At 43.8% G+C, this 16,753-nt stretch overlaps 1 protein-coding gene across 1 annotated transcript in view; it reads left to right on the top strand.

The window, feature by feature from the left end:
* LOC128017572 (neurexin-2-like) overlaps nucleotides 1-16,497 on the top strand; it is a 341,885-nt gene extending 325,388 nt beyond the window's left edge. Inside the window, exons 25-28 of the mRNA XM_052602977.1 lie at nucleotides 3,129-3,261; nucleotides 3,788-4,186; nucleotides 7,801-7,879; nucleotides 13,603-16,497. Coding sequence (XP_052458937.1) covers nucleotides 3,129-3,261; nucleotides 3,788-4,186; nucleotides 7,801-7,879; nucleotides 13,603-14,474 — 1,483 coding nt within the window. The 3' untranslated portion in view covers nucleotides 14,475-16,497. The remainder of the gene's footprint in view (nucleotides 1-3,128; nucleotides 3,262-3,787; nucleotides 4,187-7,800; nucleotides 7,880-13,602) is intronic.
* The last annotated feature ends 256 nt before the right edge of the window (nucleotides 16,498-16,753 follow it).

Raw genomic sequence — 16,753 nt, 5'->3', positions numbered from 1 at the left:
TCTTTTTCTAGTTTACTATTTCTTTCTATTTTATTCATGAATCTTTCTTTTTCTATTTTCAATTATTTACCTTTATTTCATATTATATATATTTTTTTCTCTTTTTTTCCTTACTTTTATATTTTCTATTAATTATTAATCTATTTTTGTTCATTCATTTTTCATTTTACCTTGTTTTTTTATTTTCTTTTTTTATCATTAATGTATTACAATGGCCAAATGAACAATAATATAAAACAATATAATAAGATAAAACTTCATTCATTCGGTTCCTTTACACTTGGTCACTCTTGACGTCACGTCTGATGAATTGGGATCTCACTTAGAGAGACCAATCTACTTTGAGTGTAAACTAAATGAGCCAGTGCACATTGACATGTGATTATTGCATCCAGCTGCCACTGATCACAGCATAAGTAGGTAACAGGTGCAGCACATATTCAGCTTTTCACTTAAGAGCTGTTCCTGACTACTCTTCTAAGAGAAGACATCTGAAAGAGTTCAGCCCACTCTTTGAGAGTTCTTCGTATTTGTGATATGGCGCTTCAGCGGTGGTGGTTTCCTGTGTCGAGTGGGTTGCACATATCAGGCTGCACTAGCCACTGTTTGTATTACAGGCAGCCATTGCCCCTGTGGACTTCAGCATGCCAAAAGATCTTTTTCCCTAAAAGAGCATTGTGGCGAGTGGGGCGGGGCCGAGAGGCGTGGGAACGAGGAGTGAGGCCAGGTGTAGTGATTGGAGATGAGCTGCACCTGAGCCCCACCGTCGGTATCGAGTCCCACGTAGGAGATGGAAGGATATAAAACTGGAGCGACTATAGTGAAGGACGAGAGAGGACCAGGCCTGGGACATAGTTTATGTGTTTGCTTTTTATTTATGCGCACCAGTCGGCCGTGAGGGGCTGGTGCGCCGTTTTGTATTTATTTTGAATATTAAAATTATGTTTTGATTGTGCGCCGGTTCCCGCCTCCTTCTTCCGGATGAGTATGGAGTTTTTTAGCGTTACAGTGGTGCCGAAACCCGGGAGAAGGAGGGACGCGCTGCTGAAGATCCCTCGCCGCTGTGGTGAATCCGCGGTGCCCTCGAGCAGGCGAAGTATGTGCCGCCATGGACGCTCGAGGCGGTGGGCTGGAGCGAGTTGCCGGGGACGGGCGAGCTCGCTGCTGGCCGCCCACGATATGGAGGGGCGGCTGCCGTCCGTGAGGGAGCGGAGGAGTCGGCGCCGTTCGCCAGGGGGCCGGAGCCTGCTGCCTCCGCGTTGGAATCCGGAGGGGCAGGGAACAGGGGACTCCTGCCGGCTGCCCAAAACCGGAGGAGCCGTCGCCGTCCATCGGGCGGCGGAGGAGTGTTGCGCCGTCCGCCGAGGGCCGTCCAGTGCCACCGCCAGGCAACGCGGAGGAGATCACCCAGCTGGTGGAGGGCTGAGCAGCAGTGCGTCTGGGAACCGGATTTTTTTTTTTTTTCTCCCCTCTCCCGTCCCTGTCGCTCCTCCTTCCATCTCCTTTTCTCTCGCCTTGTCTGTCCTACCCCCAGGTTCCCGCAGGTCCCCGTGAGCGGTCCCCCCCGGAGGGAGGGGGGGGGAGTAGAGCGCAGTCTCGGGAGTACCCCCCGGCCTGCGAGGGGCGATGGGGGTATGTGGCGAGTGGGGCGGGGCCGAGAGGCGTGGGAACGAGGAGTGAGGCCAGGTGTAGTGATTGGAGATGAGCTGCACCTGCGCCCCACCGCCGGTATCGAGTCCCACGTAGGAGATGGAAGGATATAAAACTGGAGCGACTATAGTGAAGGACGAGAGAGGACCAGGCCTGGGACATTATTTTATGTTTTGGCTTTTATTTGTGTTTTGTGTTTATTTTGAATAATTAAAGTTTCATTTTGATTGTGTGCCGGTTCCCGCCTGCTTCTTCCCGATGAGTATGGAGATTTTATCGTTACAAGCATTCACGGGTGTTGCATGGCAAACTCGCTTTTACCTCTTTGTAAACATGATGTGTGTCTTGCTATAGACAACATATCACCCGGGAATATCTGGATACGGTCGTTTCCTGGTGCTGGGTGATAGTCACCATCGCTGCCTCACGTGCTTGGGCATTTAGCACGGCATCTGAGGGTTGCAGTGATGCCAAACTCTCCAGGGAACCAACTCTCTGGGACCATAGCTCCTCTTGCACTCCGTAACCAGTTGAGCTGCCAGTGGAACTTTCTGGGCCCTCTATAAGAAGTGTACCAGCAGTAACCTTTGGTGGTCCTCTCAACAGCTGGATTTCAATCGCTGCATCGGGATGGTGAGCTGGAGCTTTCTGTAGAGGAAGATTTGGCTGTGCTGCTGTCCTCCGGGACTGTAGCAATGCCTGAATCGGATCCAAAATTAATGTCTATGCTTTCCCGGGCCGCCATAGGTGCCGGGTAGGGCTCGAGTGGAGACCTCCACAGTGTCCAGAACCCTGAAGGTTAGATGATTGATTCTGCAGGGTATTCCTTTATATGAGACCACTTTAACACTGGCTTCATGGCCGAGTCCTGAGGTGGGCATGGCTATGCGGCACTCACTGTCTCTGAGACTCCATTCCCAGATGGTCCTGTTGATTTGGAGTCATTTCGGAGCCACTTAGGTAGACCTGTTTGCCTCTCTAATAACCTTTCACTGCCGGTTGTTCTACTCCCTGACCGAGAGAACACTCGGCATGGACACACTGGCACACAGCTGGCTATGGGGCCTCGCCAAATATATGTTTTCCACAGTAAGCTTTCTTTTACAGACACTGTACAAGATCAGGGAGGATGAAGAGGAGGTCCTGCTCGTGGCACCTTACTGGCCCACTTGGACTTGTTCCCGGAACTGATGCTCCTTGTGAAGGCCACTGCTTGGAATATTCCTCTGTGGAAGGATCTACTGACTGATAGACGGGGCACCCCATGTGTCCAAACATCTGGAAACTTAATGTCTGGACCCTGGATGGGACATGGAGTTTCTTGGTGACCTATCCCAAGAGGTAGCTGACACAATCACATCGGTGAGAGCACTGTCTACGAGACATGCTTATGTGTTGATTTGAAACCTGTTCGTCGAGGGGTGTTCTTCTCACAGAGAAGACCCCTGGAAATGTCACATGTGGTGTCCTTTCTGCAGCAGGGGTTGGAGCGAAGGCTGTCTCCCTCCACCCTTAAAGTCTTTGGCTGCAATTGCCACCAACCATGAACCCATGAAAGGGGAGTCGGTGGGCAAGCATGACCTGGTCATCAGGTTCCATGGGGAGGTGGGGGTGAGAAGCAGGGTTAATCTGAGCCTTTTTAGACAGTCGAGCTGAAGTTTCTGTCAACGAAAACTCTGCTCCTGCTTGCACGGGACTCCATCAAGAGGGTAGGGGACTGGCATGCATTTTCTGTTGATAATTCTGTAGATTCATGCCTAGAGTTTGTGCCGGCTAACTCCCAGGTAGTCCTGAGGCCCAGGTCTGGCTATGTGCCCAAGCTTCCCACTACTCCCTTCAAGGCCGGGTCACTGGCTCAGCTCCTCAGCCAAAATCTGAATATGCACTGCACCTGTTACCTACTTATACTCATGCTGTGATCAGCGGCTGCTGGATGCAATAATCGCATGCCAATGTGCATTGGCTCATTTAGTTTACATTCTAAGTCGATTAGTCTCTCTGCCAATTCGTCGGTCATCTGATGTGGCGTCTCCCTTCCCTCCTTCAGGGAACAATGGTTACATATGTAAATGAGACATTTATAGCATATAGTCCAGCTGTGGTTTCAGAACTGATCTGATGTGTTACCGGACTGGAGGTCTGCTGGCGTTTCTCCGTGTGTTTGAGTATCGCTGATCCGATGCTGATTCACCTTTGTTTCTTGGTCTCTGCAGGTCGGCAGCTGACAATCTTCAACAGCCAGGCGTTCATTAAGGTGGGCGGTGGTGAGAAGGGCCGTAACTTCCAGGGTCAGATCTCAGGGCTGTACTATAACGGCCTGCAGGTGCTGAAGCTGGCGGCGGAGGGCGATCCGAACGTTCAGGTGCAGGGGAACCTGCGTCTGGTGGGAGACGTGCCCTCCGTCATGAGCACCGACACCACCTCCACCACACCCCTCGCAGACATGTCCACCACCATCATGGAGACCACCACCACCATGGCCACCACCACCACCCGCAAACAGCGCTCGCCCACCATGAGAGACAGCGTCACGCAGGTCAGTGTGTGTGTGTGTGTGTGTGTGTGGAAACACATCATACTGCATTAACACACAGTAAGTGTACACAATACACTGCAAAAGTCAAAAGACACAGTGTGTGAGAAAAAAGTTATTTTCTGTTTGATAAGAACTTGTTTTTTAATGAATCAGTATTAATTTCTGTGATCATCACCAGCAAAGACTATTGATTTGCTGTTTTTGTTTGCAGTCTGCACATCTTGTCCCATGATTTTAGGCATATATCAGTATGTCTATGAAATAATAATATATTATTATCAAATAATTTTTAGGAAATATAATATTTTATTTTGCAAATTTTATTTTTATTACAAATTTCCTAATAAAAGAGTCTTAATTTCCTCATTTTTAAATGTTAAAACATTAACAGCTACAAGGCTTGGGGAAAAAATCTAATTGTAATTTTTCTGGTAAAATTTTTTATTTTTAATGATTGTTATTTTTTTTTAAACGTATTTTTTTTTTATGCTGTGAAACACGCAGCATATATATATTTATTTAATTAAATCAAGTCAGGTCAGGTCACTTTTATTTGTATAGAACTTTAAACAAAAAAATACTGTGTCAAAGCAACTGAACAACATTAATTAGGAAAACATCACTGCCTTTGGATTTCATAACCGCACTAAGCCATATCACAGTTTTGGTTTATTGTGATAACTCGTTCAGTCTAGAAGAGAGTTTATTATATTTTACTTGTGTCTTGATGTTGGTTTGATTAAGAATGATTCACTGACTGTTGTAGAAATGCAACAGAATAGACTTAATTCTAGAGATCTGTAGTCGCTGCACTCCTCCAATGGAGTCAGTTTCCAAAGCTTTGTAACAGGATGGACGTGTGGCTTAAATGATGCTGTCGTGATGTGATGGGCCTACAGTCAGCGCTGAGTTTGCTTGCAGTCTCAAAATAACCCTCAGAAATGTCAAATGTACAGCAGTAACCCACAGCATGAGCCGTGTGATCCTATAAGTCATCCCAAGCTTCAGAGGAAATGCAGACATGAAAACTCCAGTGTTTGCCTGCGGTTATTAGCTTTCCTCTTCCTGTTCCGAGAGCACATTCAAATCCAGCTCAATAGTTCACAAGTAGGAAGAAAAGACATTTGATTATGGCAACAAAACATAAAAAAATTCAAAAACAAAAGCCTTTTTCCATTTGCTTTCCACTGGGAAGGGTTTCCGCGTCTGTGGTGTTAATGCATTTGCCGGGCAGACGGATCTGTACGAATGCAGAGTCATGTTGGGTTACAGAAACACGTGAAGCTGAAATGTGATTTTTATCTGTGGCGCTCCAAATGTTGTAGTCTCTAAAAAAATATCAATTTATTAAATAACTAAGTGAAGAAACACTCTACACTACAGTACAGTAGTCTGCAGCTTTTCAGAACTAATTAAAAGAAAACTGGATTGTGTCCTGCGGCCGATTCAGAGAGAGCAAGCATCAAATGAATCTGCTGAGAGTTCCTTGTCCAGTTCACAGTAAAAATGAATGATCAGAACTACTAATTATGTTTATACACTTATATTCTCATAATAATTGCATTTTGGAAGAGTCGTTGTTCCTAATTGTTTGAATAACAGGATTGTGTGTTTTCCTCAGAGAGACACATTTTCTCAGTATGTTCAGATGCTGAAATTAACTTGGCATGTCGTGAGAAAAAGATGAGAATGATTTCAGATGCTGTGTCTGGCAGCTTTGGCTCAGAGATGAAGGCCTCCAGTGTACTGTGTTATTTAGCGCTTTATCTCAGGTTATGAATGTAACCATGGTTCCCTGAGTAGGGAACTAGACACTGCGTCCTCTAGGGGTCGCTATGGGGAACACCTCGTTGTGGCGCGTGTCTGAAGATTACATTGAATAAACACCAACGGGAGAACACATCATTCACTTCTTCGTCTGAAGCTTTCGTCCGAAGCATGGCAGGGAGCTTGAGGACGCAGTGTCTCATTCCTACTCAGGGAACCTTGGTTACATTCGTAACCTGAGACGTTCCTTTTCAAGGGAACTTGGAGCTGCATCCTCTAGGGGTCACTATGGAGAACAGTATACCCACGCCGCCATGCTGAGGGGAGTGCAGGCCAGAATCATGGCGAACACTAAGTACCAACTCTACCATTTCCATGGGAGTTGCCCCTGGGACATTTAGACAGCTGTCTGTGACAGTAGCCCTTACGGCCAAAAACCTAGGCTATATTCCCAACTTATTTGTTAGGACTTCGACCCGGGGTAGACCTGAAGGCTTGGAATCAAGAAAGATTCCTTTAAAGGGATATGGCTAAGAAACTAGTATTTTTATACTAAGTCTTGCCTGTCACACAGGGGCTACCGCTTCCTATTGCATACGCTTGCTGAAGAAGCTGTCTCAACAGATCTATAGTAGCAACCCCCTGTTTAGATAGGTATCCGAGGATACATAGGTGGAGTGGCGCCCAAGATGAACGCGGCTTTTACCAACTCAAGAAAGGGCAAGAAGCAACCACGCAAAGCTCTCACCATATAGGGTGTTAAAAAGAACACGGAGCACTAGCGTGTGAACTTACCACAGTGTGGATTTCAGAAAGTGCGCAAAATCTTTACATGCACACTTACCATAACATGGATTTAAAATACTGTTTCTAAGGAGGGGGCTCTCGTTGTACTCTGATAGAGCTGCTCATAGATGGAATGGTGCATCCCAATATTTTTGAGAGTTATAAACTCGATCTGTGGAAATAATGCTGGAGGGCTCTGGGGAAAGAACAGAGAACTCAATTTACATGAAAGGAGAACTCCGAATTCAGAAAGAGAGTAGCGCACTCACAGGCAACCCTTCTTAGTAAAGGGGAGCACTGCTAAACTACCATGAGAACTGCCCAAGTAGCCCCTCATGTGTGAGGAAAGCAATGCTTGAAGTGTATAAATAAATACACACTGGCTGAGTGGAGCCCAAGGAACCAAGATCTTACCATCTCAAGAACGGGAACGAAGCTGAGTGCGTAACCCTTACCGTACAGGATTTCAGAAGGTGTGCAGAGTCTTGCATGAACATTTACCACTTACGTGGATTTTAGAAAAAAGAGTGTACAACGTGTACACTCACCACCATGTGGATTTCAAAAAGTAGACAGAGCTTAGCGTGTGTACTTAAAGGTTCCTAAGCATCGCAGAGGTGCCGAACCACACGCTTTAAACAGAACAGTCAGTGAAGATGAAGAAGAGAATGAAGTGTTCTTCCGGTGCTTGTTTATAGTCGTCAGGGGCTGTCGCCGGCCAATTCATTGGTGTTTTTTCAATGTATACTTCAGACACGGGTCACAACGATGTGTTCCCCATAGAGACCCCTAGAGGACGCAGTTCGAAGTTCCCTTGAAAGGGAACAGTCAGTTTATCAAAGTCATTGATGCCATAGTCCAGCTCAGTTCAATTCTCCTCCACTAGTGTTTGTGCAATCAGGTCAACAATTTTGCCAGAAATTCTCAGAGCTTCATTCCGAGTGTGTGTGAGGGATCATCATAAGACTGTCTGTGTGAATGTGGATGGTGTTTGATGTATTCTTCATTAATGGTATTGAAGAAGCTCACTGTATGTCTGTCTCTCTCCTGTCTGTCTGCAGAATGCTGACGATCTGTTAGTAGCATCAGCAGAATGTCCGAGTGATGATGAAGATCTTGAGGAGTGTGAGCCTGGAAACGGTGAGTCAATCTTACTGTATATGTGTGTTTTTATGTGCTGTACACACACACACACACACACACACACATACATACTCTCACAAAATCCCAATCCATGTGCAGCTGTGATTGGTCAAAATACGCCTCATTTCGAGTTGACAGTCACATACTGAATCTAAATTAATTAAGTTATTGATGAATGTATATTGTACTATACAATGTGTCTTTGATCATTTTCACCTCTGATAGTAGTGTTCAGTGTACTTCTATCTTGCACAGTTTGTGTCTGAAGTAAGTGTGTGTAGTGTTAGGGATGTTAACTGATTGTGAATGCAGTGAATGGATCAGTTGTCTCTGTCTGTATTTGGGCTGATGTCTTCTATCAGTTCATATTGATGAGGTTTAGCCATATACTGGAACAGTTATTGAGATAATGATGTGGTCTTATCATCGGGTCAGTGTGTTTGTGGTCAGATCTCATGGCACGTCTGTCTGTCTGTCTGTCTATCTATCTATCTATCAACACTACCAATGTCTTAGAATGCCAGAATCCAGCTATCCACTGCCTAGCAATCATTTATAACACCTTAGCAACAGGCCAGCATGTGCCTAGCAACCACCAAGAATGCTTCAGTTACTGCTTAGCAACCACTCAGAACACCCTGGCGACCTCCAGGGAACACCATAGCAACCATCTGAGGGTTGGCAGCAGTTCATCTGTGTTTTTAAGAGCAAATATTTCTGTTGCACACTGGAGAAAACAAAAGGACAAAGAAAACAAATTGTGTGACTCAACATCAAATGCAAGACAACAAAATGAGACAGAGAGGGGGGGGCTCTGACTGGCATCGGTATGTTCCTCACGTTTGCTGATATCCTGGGAGAGACGGATGAGCCACAGACGAGGCAGAGAGAAGGACGGATGGATGGAAATCTCTGCATTGCGTTTCTGCTCCAGGGTCCCAAAGAAACGTATCATGAATGTCCCTCAGCTAATCCCGATGGGCTAATTAATCTCTGCCCTCTTTAGATGCTCCTAATTACATCATTCACTGGAGCCTGCCGACCATTCTCTAGTTTATAATGAGCTGAAACTACAATCGCACAACAGTCTGACTGTTACACACAATTGCACAACAGTCTGACTGTTACACAAAAACACAGAACAGTCTGCCTGTTACACACAATAGCCCAACAGTCTGACTGTTACACACAATAGCCCAACAGTCTGACTGTTACACAAAAACGCACAACAGTCTGACTGTTACACACAATTGCACAACAGTCTGACTGTTACACAAAAACACAGAACAGTCTGACTGTTACACACAAACACACAACAGTCTGACTGTTACACACAATAGCCCAACCGTCTGACTGTTACACAAAAACGCACAACAGTCTGACTGTTACACACAATTGCACAACAGTCTGACTGTTACACAAAAACGCACAACAGTCTGACTGTTACACACAATTGCACAACAGTCTGACTGTTACACAAAAACACAGAACAGTCTGACTGTTACACACAAACGCACCACAGTCTGACTGTTACACACAATAGCCCAACAGTCTGACTGTTACACAAAAACGCAGAACAGCCTGACTGTTACACACAATCGCACAACAGTCTGATTGTTGTGCACAATAGCCCAACAGTCTGACTGTTACACAAAAACGCACAACAGTCTGACTGTTACACACAATCGCACAACAGTCTGACTGTTACACACAATCGCACAACAGTCTGACTGTTACACACAATAGCCCAACAGTCTGACTGTTACACAAAAACACACAACAGTCTGACTGTTACACACAATCGCACAACAGTCTGACTGTTACACACAATAGCCCAACAGTCTGACTGTTACACAAAAACGCACAACAGTCTGACTGTTACACACAATCGTACAACAGTCTGACTGTTACACACAATAGCCCAACAGTCTGACTGTTACACAAAAACGCACAACAGTCTGACTGTTACACAAACACACAACAGTCTGACCGTTACACACAAACGCACAACAGTCTGACCGTTACACACAAACGCACAACAGTCTGACCGTTACCACCCAAACGCACAACAGTCTGACCGTTACACACAAACGCACAACAGTCTGACCGTTACCACCCAAACGCACAACAGTCTGACCGTTACACCCAAATGCACAACAGTCTGATTGTTTAGGGATGTGAAGAGACTTTCAACCAGCATAACAATTAGCATATATACGAACAACAGACAGGTTTTGATTTATAGTTTTATTAGTTGGTTTCATTGGCTTTATAGAAACAACAAAGCAGCTCTGTGTTTTTGTATATAATCAAGATAATCTTAATTTATTAGTTGCAGAAGCAAGTCTAACAAACAAACATGAATATTTCAGCATGCTGTATATGAAATGTGTGGTAGGGTTTGATGTGAAGTGAGTACATTTACAGAGGTTAATCTCAGTCTCTCTGAGCGTCTGGGCTCCCGGTGTCTTCTGTCGTCAATTATTAAGCGTCGGGTTGGTTTCACCTACACCATTACTCTAGTGATCAGATTCAAAATCAAATTAGCTAAGAAAGAGACAACTCCAATCTCTGTCTTCCCCGTGGCCCAAGTGCCCGCAGCACTAAACAGTGAGATTTTCAGCTTTCATTATTGCATGTAGATGTAAACAGGCCCCAGAATGTCCAAAATGAGCCGGACCTTTTCTGTCCTGATCTCAGTGTTGCTCGTCTTGTCATGAATGTGATCCAGTAGACCATCTGATCGACTCTCAGGGTTCTGCTCCAGAACTCAAGTAACATTTACACTTCCTTATCGTGTTTGTCCTGTTTTCCAGTACAAATATCTAAACATTCGCAAATCAAGATAGAATTACTTGAGAAACAAAATTAGATTAGATAACAAGTCTTGGTTTCTGAAAAGAATATAAAAATTAAATGAGCTCATGCTTAAAACAAGAAATTATAGAAAAAAATATATCATATTTTGCAGTGCATTTAGACTGAGAATCATGAACAATATCGGATGTAATGCATTTAATTACAGAGGTATTACTCTTAGTTTTTCTGTCATTTAATTACTGTTATTTCTCATTGTAATTGCATCAAATTCTTTATAAACTATGAAACATTCTTTACATGACAAAATTAATGTTTTAATGTAACCTTTAAAAACATTAAATACTTATTTCAGATATTTATCTAAAATAGTTGTGTTGTTCAACTGGTCGAGGATGATATGGGATGCAATATTTTAGAGAGAGTAATCTAATTACTGTCGAAGATGTGATTAGTACCTAGTAATTAATTATTTGTTGAGAGTATCTTACCCAACACTGACCATGAATTAAGTGAAGGAGAGAAATGGCTTTTAGAGATGTTTTTAATGTACTTTTGTTTTGTTGCTGTGCCTCATTATATTTCTATTTTCTCTTGCCTAAAACTGTAATGTAGAGTTGGTGCAGGTGCTCTGTGCTAGTTCTGGATTAGTGATTTAATTCTATGCATCAGTTTTATTTCTGCCTATTAATGACATTTAATTTGCCAGTTAAAGTACAATGCATCTCTTGCAGTTTGTCTGGCTTAAATTGCATCTCTTGTGATGGATTTGCGACAGACAAATGTAAGAGTCATTTGTTGCGGTTTAAGAAATAAAAGCAAAGGAGTGAACCATGAGTAAAGGTGTAGTCATTACTCTAGTTACTGGTGTTGCTCACGGTGGCACTTACTCACTCCAGACAATCATCATGAAACAAGTGCTCTGCGCTGAGGATGTGCGATATTAGTTTGTACACTTGATTCATGATGCTATTCTGATGTTGGTTTTGTTGTCAACGCAACTGTCACAGGAGGCAAAGTTTGACCAATCACAGACTAGAACAATGATTTTTATTATGAGATTTGTCAAAAGAACACAGACATGCAGCAGCGTCCGACAGGTCGATGTTTTGTGTACACATTCACAGATTCAGTTTCTGCGGATTGAAAGTTTGAGAAGGTTTGTCATACAGATCTCCTCGCTTGGTTCCATCAGCTTCCTTCAAGTGCGATTTAGAGAAGATACTGGAGTAAAATCATCAGGATACAAGGTTCCTCTCAGAGCGATCGATTCTGCCCAATCTGGGAACAGATTGCTCTGAATTTCCTTGCGTATCATAAGATATTCCAACAAATTTAATAAAAGCAGGAAATATTGTTGTGCCCAGTGGCACATTAACACATCGGCTCGTATAATTCATAAAGCAGCAGTGTCAGTTACTGAATTATCAGACTCCATTTGGCGCCCTTGACAGATCGTTCCTCTAAACGGCTGGTCGCCTCCGGCGGCTTTTTCTAGCAATGGATATAAAAGATTTGACAGTGGTGAACAGGCATTAAATTTATACCGATCTTCTCGGTGAACCATTCCCCAGACTCTGAACCCGCAGACGCACGGCTCTACATTAGGGCTGTTGGGTGGGACGGACTCTGTGAAAGATGACATTAACATACTGTTTCCTTTTCAGCTTCTAACAGACATGTGTGTTCTGAATGTTAATATCACCTTTTCTCCTGGTGGATTCTCTTAGTTTCTTTGAGCTTAATGAATCTGTTCATGAATATGCAAACAGGAAACTATTTTTCAAAGTTCTGCTGGTTAAGGGGAGGGTGCCATGTTGATGCCATGGTTTGAGGAGGTTTCCCAAAGCGCTCAGATCCCAGCTGAACAGTCCTTCCCCCCTAAGCAATGTTTGTCACACTAATTCCCCTCATCATGTGTAGAACAATGATGTGCATTATGTGTTTAAACTGAACAATCTCTGCACCTCATTTTCCTAGTTTCATTCTCCATCTCAGGTGTTGATGCCACAGATGAAATTGTTTCACAATTCTGAGCTTAATCCTAATGAATACTCTACATCTTGTATAATTAAATTTTTGACATTCTTTGACAAGCCAGTTCCAAAGAAAAACATGTTTTTGTTATTCATGGTATGAGATTTCCAAGGGACAGACTTATGAATAATTATCTTGAAAGATTTGTTGTTGTTTTTTTTTTTTGGGGGGGGGGGGGGGGTCTTGTGGGACAGTAATTTGAAAATATCACCTTCGGTACCCCGGGGTGAGAGTGGGAGGTTTTGCATATAGATCCTCATCATTAGCGAGCTATCACCATGCCAACGGGGAGCAGGGATTAAGAGCTTTATGAGCTCTGGGAAAACATTCACTGAATGATGAATTCAAAACATTTTACCTACTTTGAAATATGGGCTGACATTTGTTTATCACTATCCCAGAACAATCTTACACAGCTTTCTTTTTGTAATTTTTTTTCATGCAAAAATCATGCGGCCAATTTGTTAATGTAAGTGACCTGTACTATGTGGTTTGCTCTCTTCTTAAACATGCAGTCAGTGAGTGGAGGTTAGCACAGCTAGCATTAGCATTAGCACAGATGTAGAACTGTTTTTGTAGGATTAATCTGAATGTTTATACACTGGATAGTTGGTTAGCACATACTTAACTTTAAATGTTTCTCTGTATTACTCTAACCCTGTAATGTAAACGACTGTAATTATTTAGCATTAGCCTAGCTGTTTATAGTCTTATTCTGAATAGATGCTAACGAAACTAACTTTAGAACTAACCTCATTAAGTCTTAGTGCTAACCATTCTAATGATGGCTCTTCTCTCTCTTTCTCTTGTTCACACATTTTCTTGGGTTCCAACTAACACCGTGTTCCTTCTCTCTTTCATCCTAGGAGGTGAACTAGTGTTGCCAATTATAACTGTGGATTCCCTTGACCCCCCATCAATTGTGACACATTACCCCGTTATTCCCCCGCCCCCGACCTATCGCCCCTTCCTCACCTTGCTCGAGACCACCAAAGAGTCTCTCCCCTTGCCCGGCCGGCCCCCCTGTCCGCTGGACCAGGAGGACTGCGAAGAGCCCATGGAGGTCTCGGCCTACGGCTCGGGCGAGATGACGGAGTCTGACGATGAGGACTACTATAAAAACTCCCCCCTTGTCACTGACCGGACTGTACTCCCCCCTCCCCCTTCGGGCGGGAATCCCCGAGGCGATCGGCCCTTCGCCCGTTTGCCCAAATCCCATCGGCCGTCACTCCCATTCACCCCCACGGCCCCCCCGGTACCCCATCTCAAACCTGGCATCAACAATGGCCCCAACATCCCCGCGGGTAAAATGAACACCCGCGACCAGGTGCTGCTGCCGCCCATACAGCCGTCTGGCGACCCTGAACATGGCGGGCGGCATCGACATAACCCAGGTATAACATATCCTCCCAATTTCCCCCATGTGTCCACTACAGACCCCTTGTCTCCAGACCGGGGACCTCCAGGAGCGGTGGAAGTGATCCGAGAGTCCAGTAGCACGACGGGCATGGTGGTGGGCATTGTGGCTGCAGCCGCTCTCTGTATCCTCATCCTACTCTATGCCATGTACAAGTACCGCAACCGCGACGAAGGCTCCTACCAGGTGGACCAGAGCCGTAATTATATTAGCAATTCAGCCACGCAAAGCAATGGTGCCCTAGTGAAGGAGAAGCAGCCCGGCACAACCAAAACGGGCACAAAGAGCAAGAAAAACAAAGACAAGGAGTATTACGTCTGAGCTCGGTCTCCGGAGGGACTGAGGAGGAAGCGAGTTGGAGAAGGAGAGAGATAGATGAGGAATGGAAAGGGAGGTCCAGGTATTTGTTGGCAGTTTACCAGTCACATTTAGAGCTCTGACATCAGTCTTCTTTTATTTCCTGTCTTGTCTAGCTGTTGGCCTCATTTCCAGCAAAACCTAAAGATTTAAAAAGCGTCTAGGGTTTGGAATCATCCCTCCCTCATTTACATTTTTGATAGCTAATACCTATTACAAAAAAATAAACTCTGCAAACCTTTTGTATTCAAGAAAAGTGGATTTTTCCTCACATGTAATTTGATCCTCTAGTTTGTTCTTTGTAAATACTATGTGAGTCCTCAATATTCAGATCATCTCCTAACCTGATGTCGAAACTCCCATGTACACCAGGCTGCTTGTGCGATCCATTGTTGCTTCATTAGAGCATTGGATGTGGTTGAGAATCGTTTGGGAATGAGAGCAGTTCAGTTGGAACGGCTTGGCATAGGTGACATTTCAGAAACAGATGGTGCCGAAAACATTTAGCAGTCACACTCCTCTGTAATACTGCCAAACCAGCTCTGTGTCAAATCCGTCTCCCTCTCTTTCCAAGTGCTTTGAGTTTTCATCCTCCGCTCCCTTGATTTCTCTCTTTCTGTCTTTCCCCACACCCTTTCTTGGCTTGGTCTCTTTTTCCCTTGTCCTTGGTGCTCAGGAGCAGATGCAACGTAATTCTGTTGTGTTTCCAGCATGTGGTATTTAAAGGAAAAGAGACAAAAACTGTTTCTGTGGAGTCAAATAAATATATATCTATATCTCAAACCGTTACAACTAGCGAAACATCTGTGGATGATCCCAGCCGCCAGAACTCCCAGAGGCCCACGGTCACCATGCGTTCCAGCAAATATTCGTCATGTGTTTTTGGGGTTCCACTGGGCTCTATCCTGGACCCGCTGAGGATCTTGGTTTCTGCTCCACATTCAAGAACCTAAAACCCCAAACAGCAAATAGTTATATTCATATACAGATATTTGAAAAGACAAAGGGACACAAGTGTCTGGAAGTCTGACATTATTGATCGAGACCCACATTATGTCAACAAACCATATCAGTGGAAACAGCAGAGCAGGAGGCTTGTTTTGTTTTATATATATATATATATATGTGTGTGCGTGCTTTTTTTATTTTGTCACGTCAAAGGGAAAAGACAGTAAGGTTCCAGTTAATTTACATTCCACGTAGGGAACGTGAACTCTGCGTCTTTGACCACGTTCTCTCAAGATGAAAGTAGGTATGAACTTTGCACATTTAATGGAACAAACTCTCTTGAAAGAAATACGAAATGGCCTGTTACTTGGAAGATGTGCATCTGGAACTCTAATATTCAATTTTCTCAACTCTATTAAAAGACCTAAACTCTGCATTGAAAAGAAAATGTTTAAAACAGTTTGTGAAATGTCTAAATATTTGAACCTCATCCCAGTGCTAAATGAGATGTGTTTTTCCTAATCATCCCTAAGAAAAAGAAAGAAAGAAAGAAAGAAAGAAAGAAAGGGCAATGAAATGCAAAGATCAGTGAATTGGATTCCAGAAAGCAGATGCTCCTTTGAATATTAAACGGCAAAATGTGATTTGGTTTACAAGAGAAAGTTTCCCTTGCCAGGCGGGATAGTATCTCCTTGAATCCAGGAGACTTTGATCGTCTGACTCTCTGTTTGAATCATGTCGCTCACTTTACCCAGCGTGTGGAGGGCTGTTCATACTCCATTCTCACTCAACGAGGGCCAGACATCATCATCATCATTTACTTTCACTCTTCCATCTCTGTGTGTTTGTGTGAGCGTTTGTGTGCTTGTTTATCTGTGTGAATGTGTTTCCATTCTATCTGTTCCTGTTCAGGTTTGTCGGATGCGTTTCTCCTCAGCTCTCTTGTTCTTTCTAAATGTTATTGTAGAGTGTTCCAGTGAGATGAATCTGCATACGTGTATATTATCAGAAGGGAATACAATTGGTTATATACTTCTTACACCCCGTGTCGTGTGCTTATTTCAGATTCACAGTTTTATTCCAGAATAATCTTCCTCACTTCAGCTCCACACAAACACAACTGGAGTGTATTTACGGTACAGTGTAACTCTGAACTTGTAAAAACACATTTATGTGGGTGCCAGCAAGTTTTTGATTCTCAAAATACTACATGGTTTCTTATTCAATATTTAAAATGAAGCTGAAAACATTGTAATGATTAGAAAATTAAACCTTTGTTATCTTGAATTGGAGTC

Source organism: Carassius gibelio, chromosome A7, assembly GCF_023724105.1.
Source record: "Carassius gibelio isolate Cgi1373 ecotype wild population from Czech Republic chromosome A7, carGib1.2-hapl.c, whole genome shotgun sequence".
NCBI classification, from domain to species: Eukaryota; Metazoa; Chordata; class Actinopteri; order Cypriniformes; family Cyprinidae; genus Carassius; species Carassius gibelio.
The sequence above is the reverse complement of the archived record's forward strand: the minus strand, read 5'-3'. Positions and strand labels throughout refer to the sequence as shown.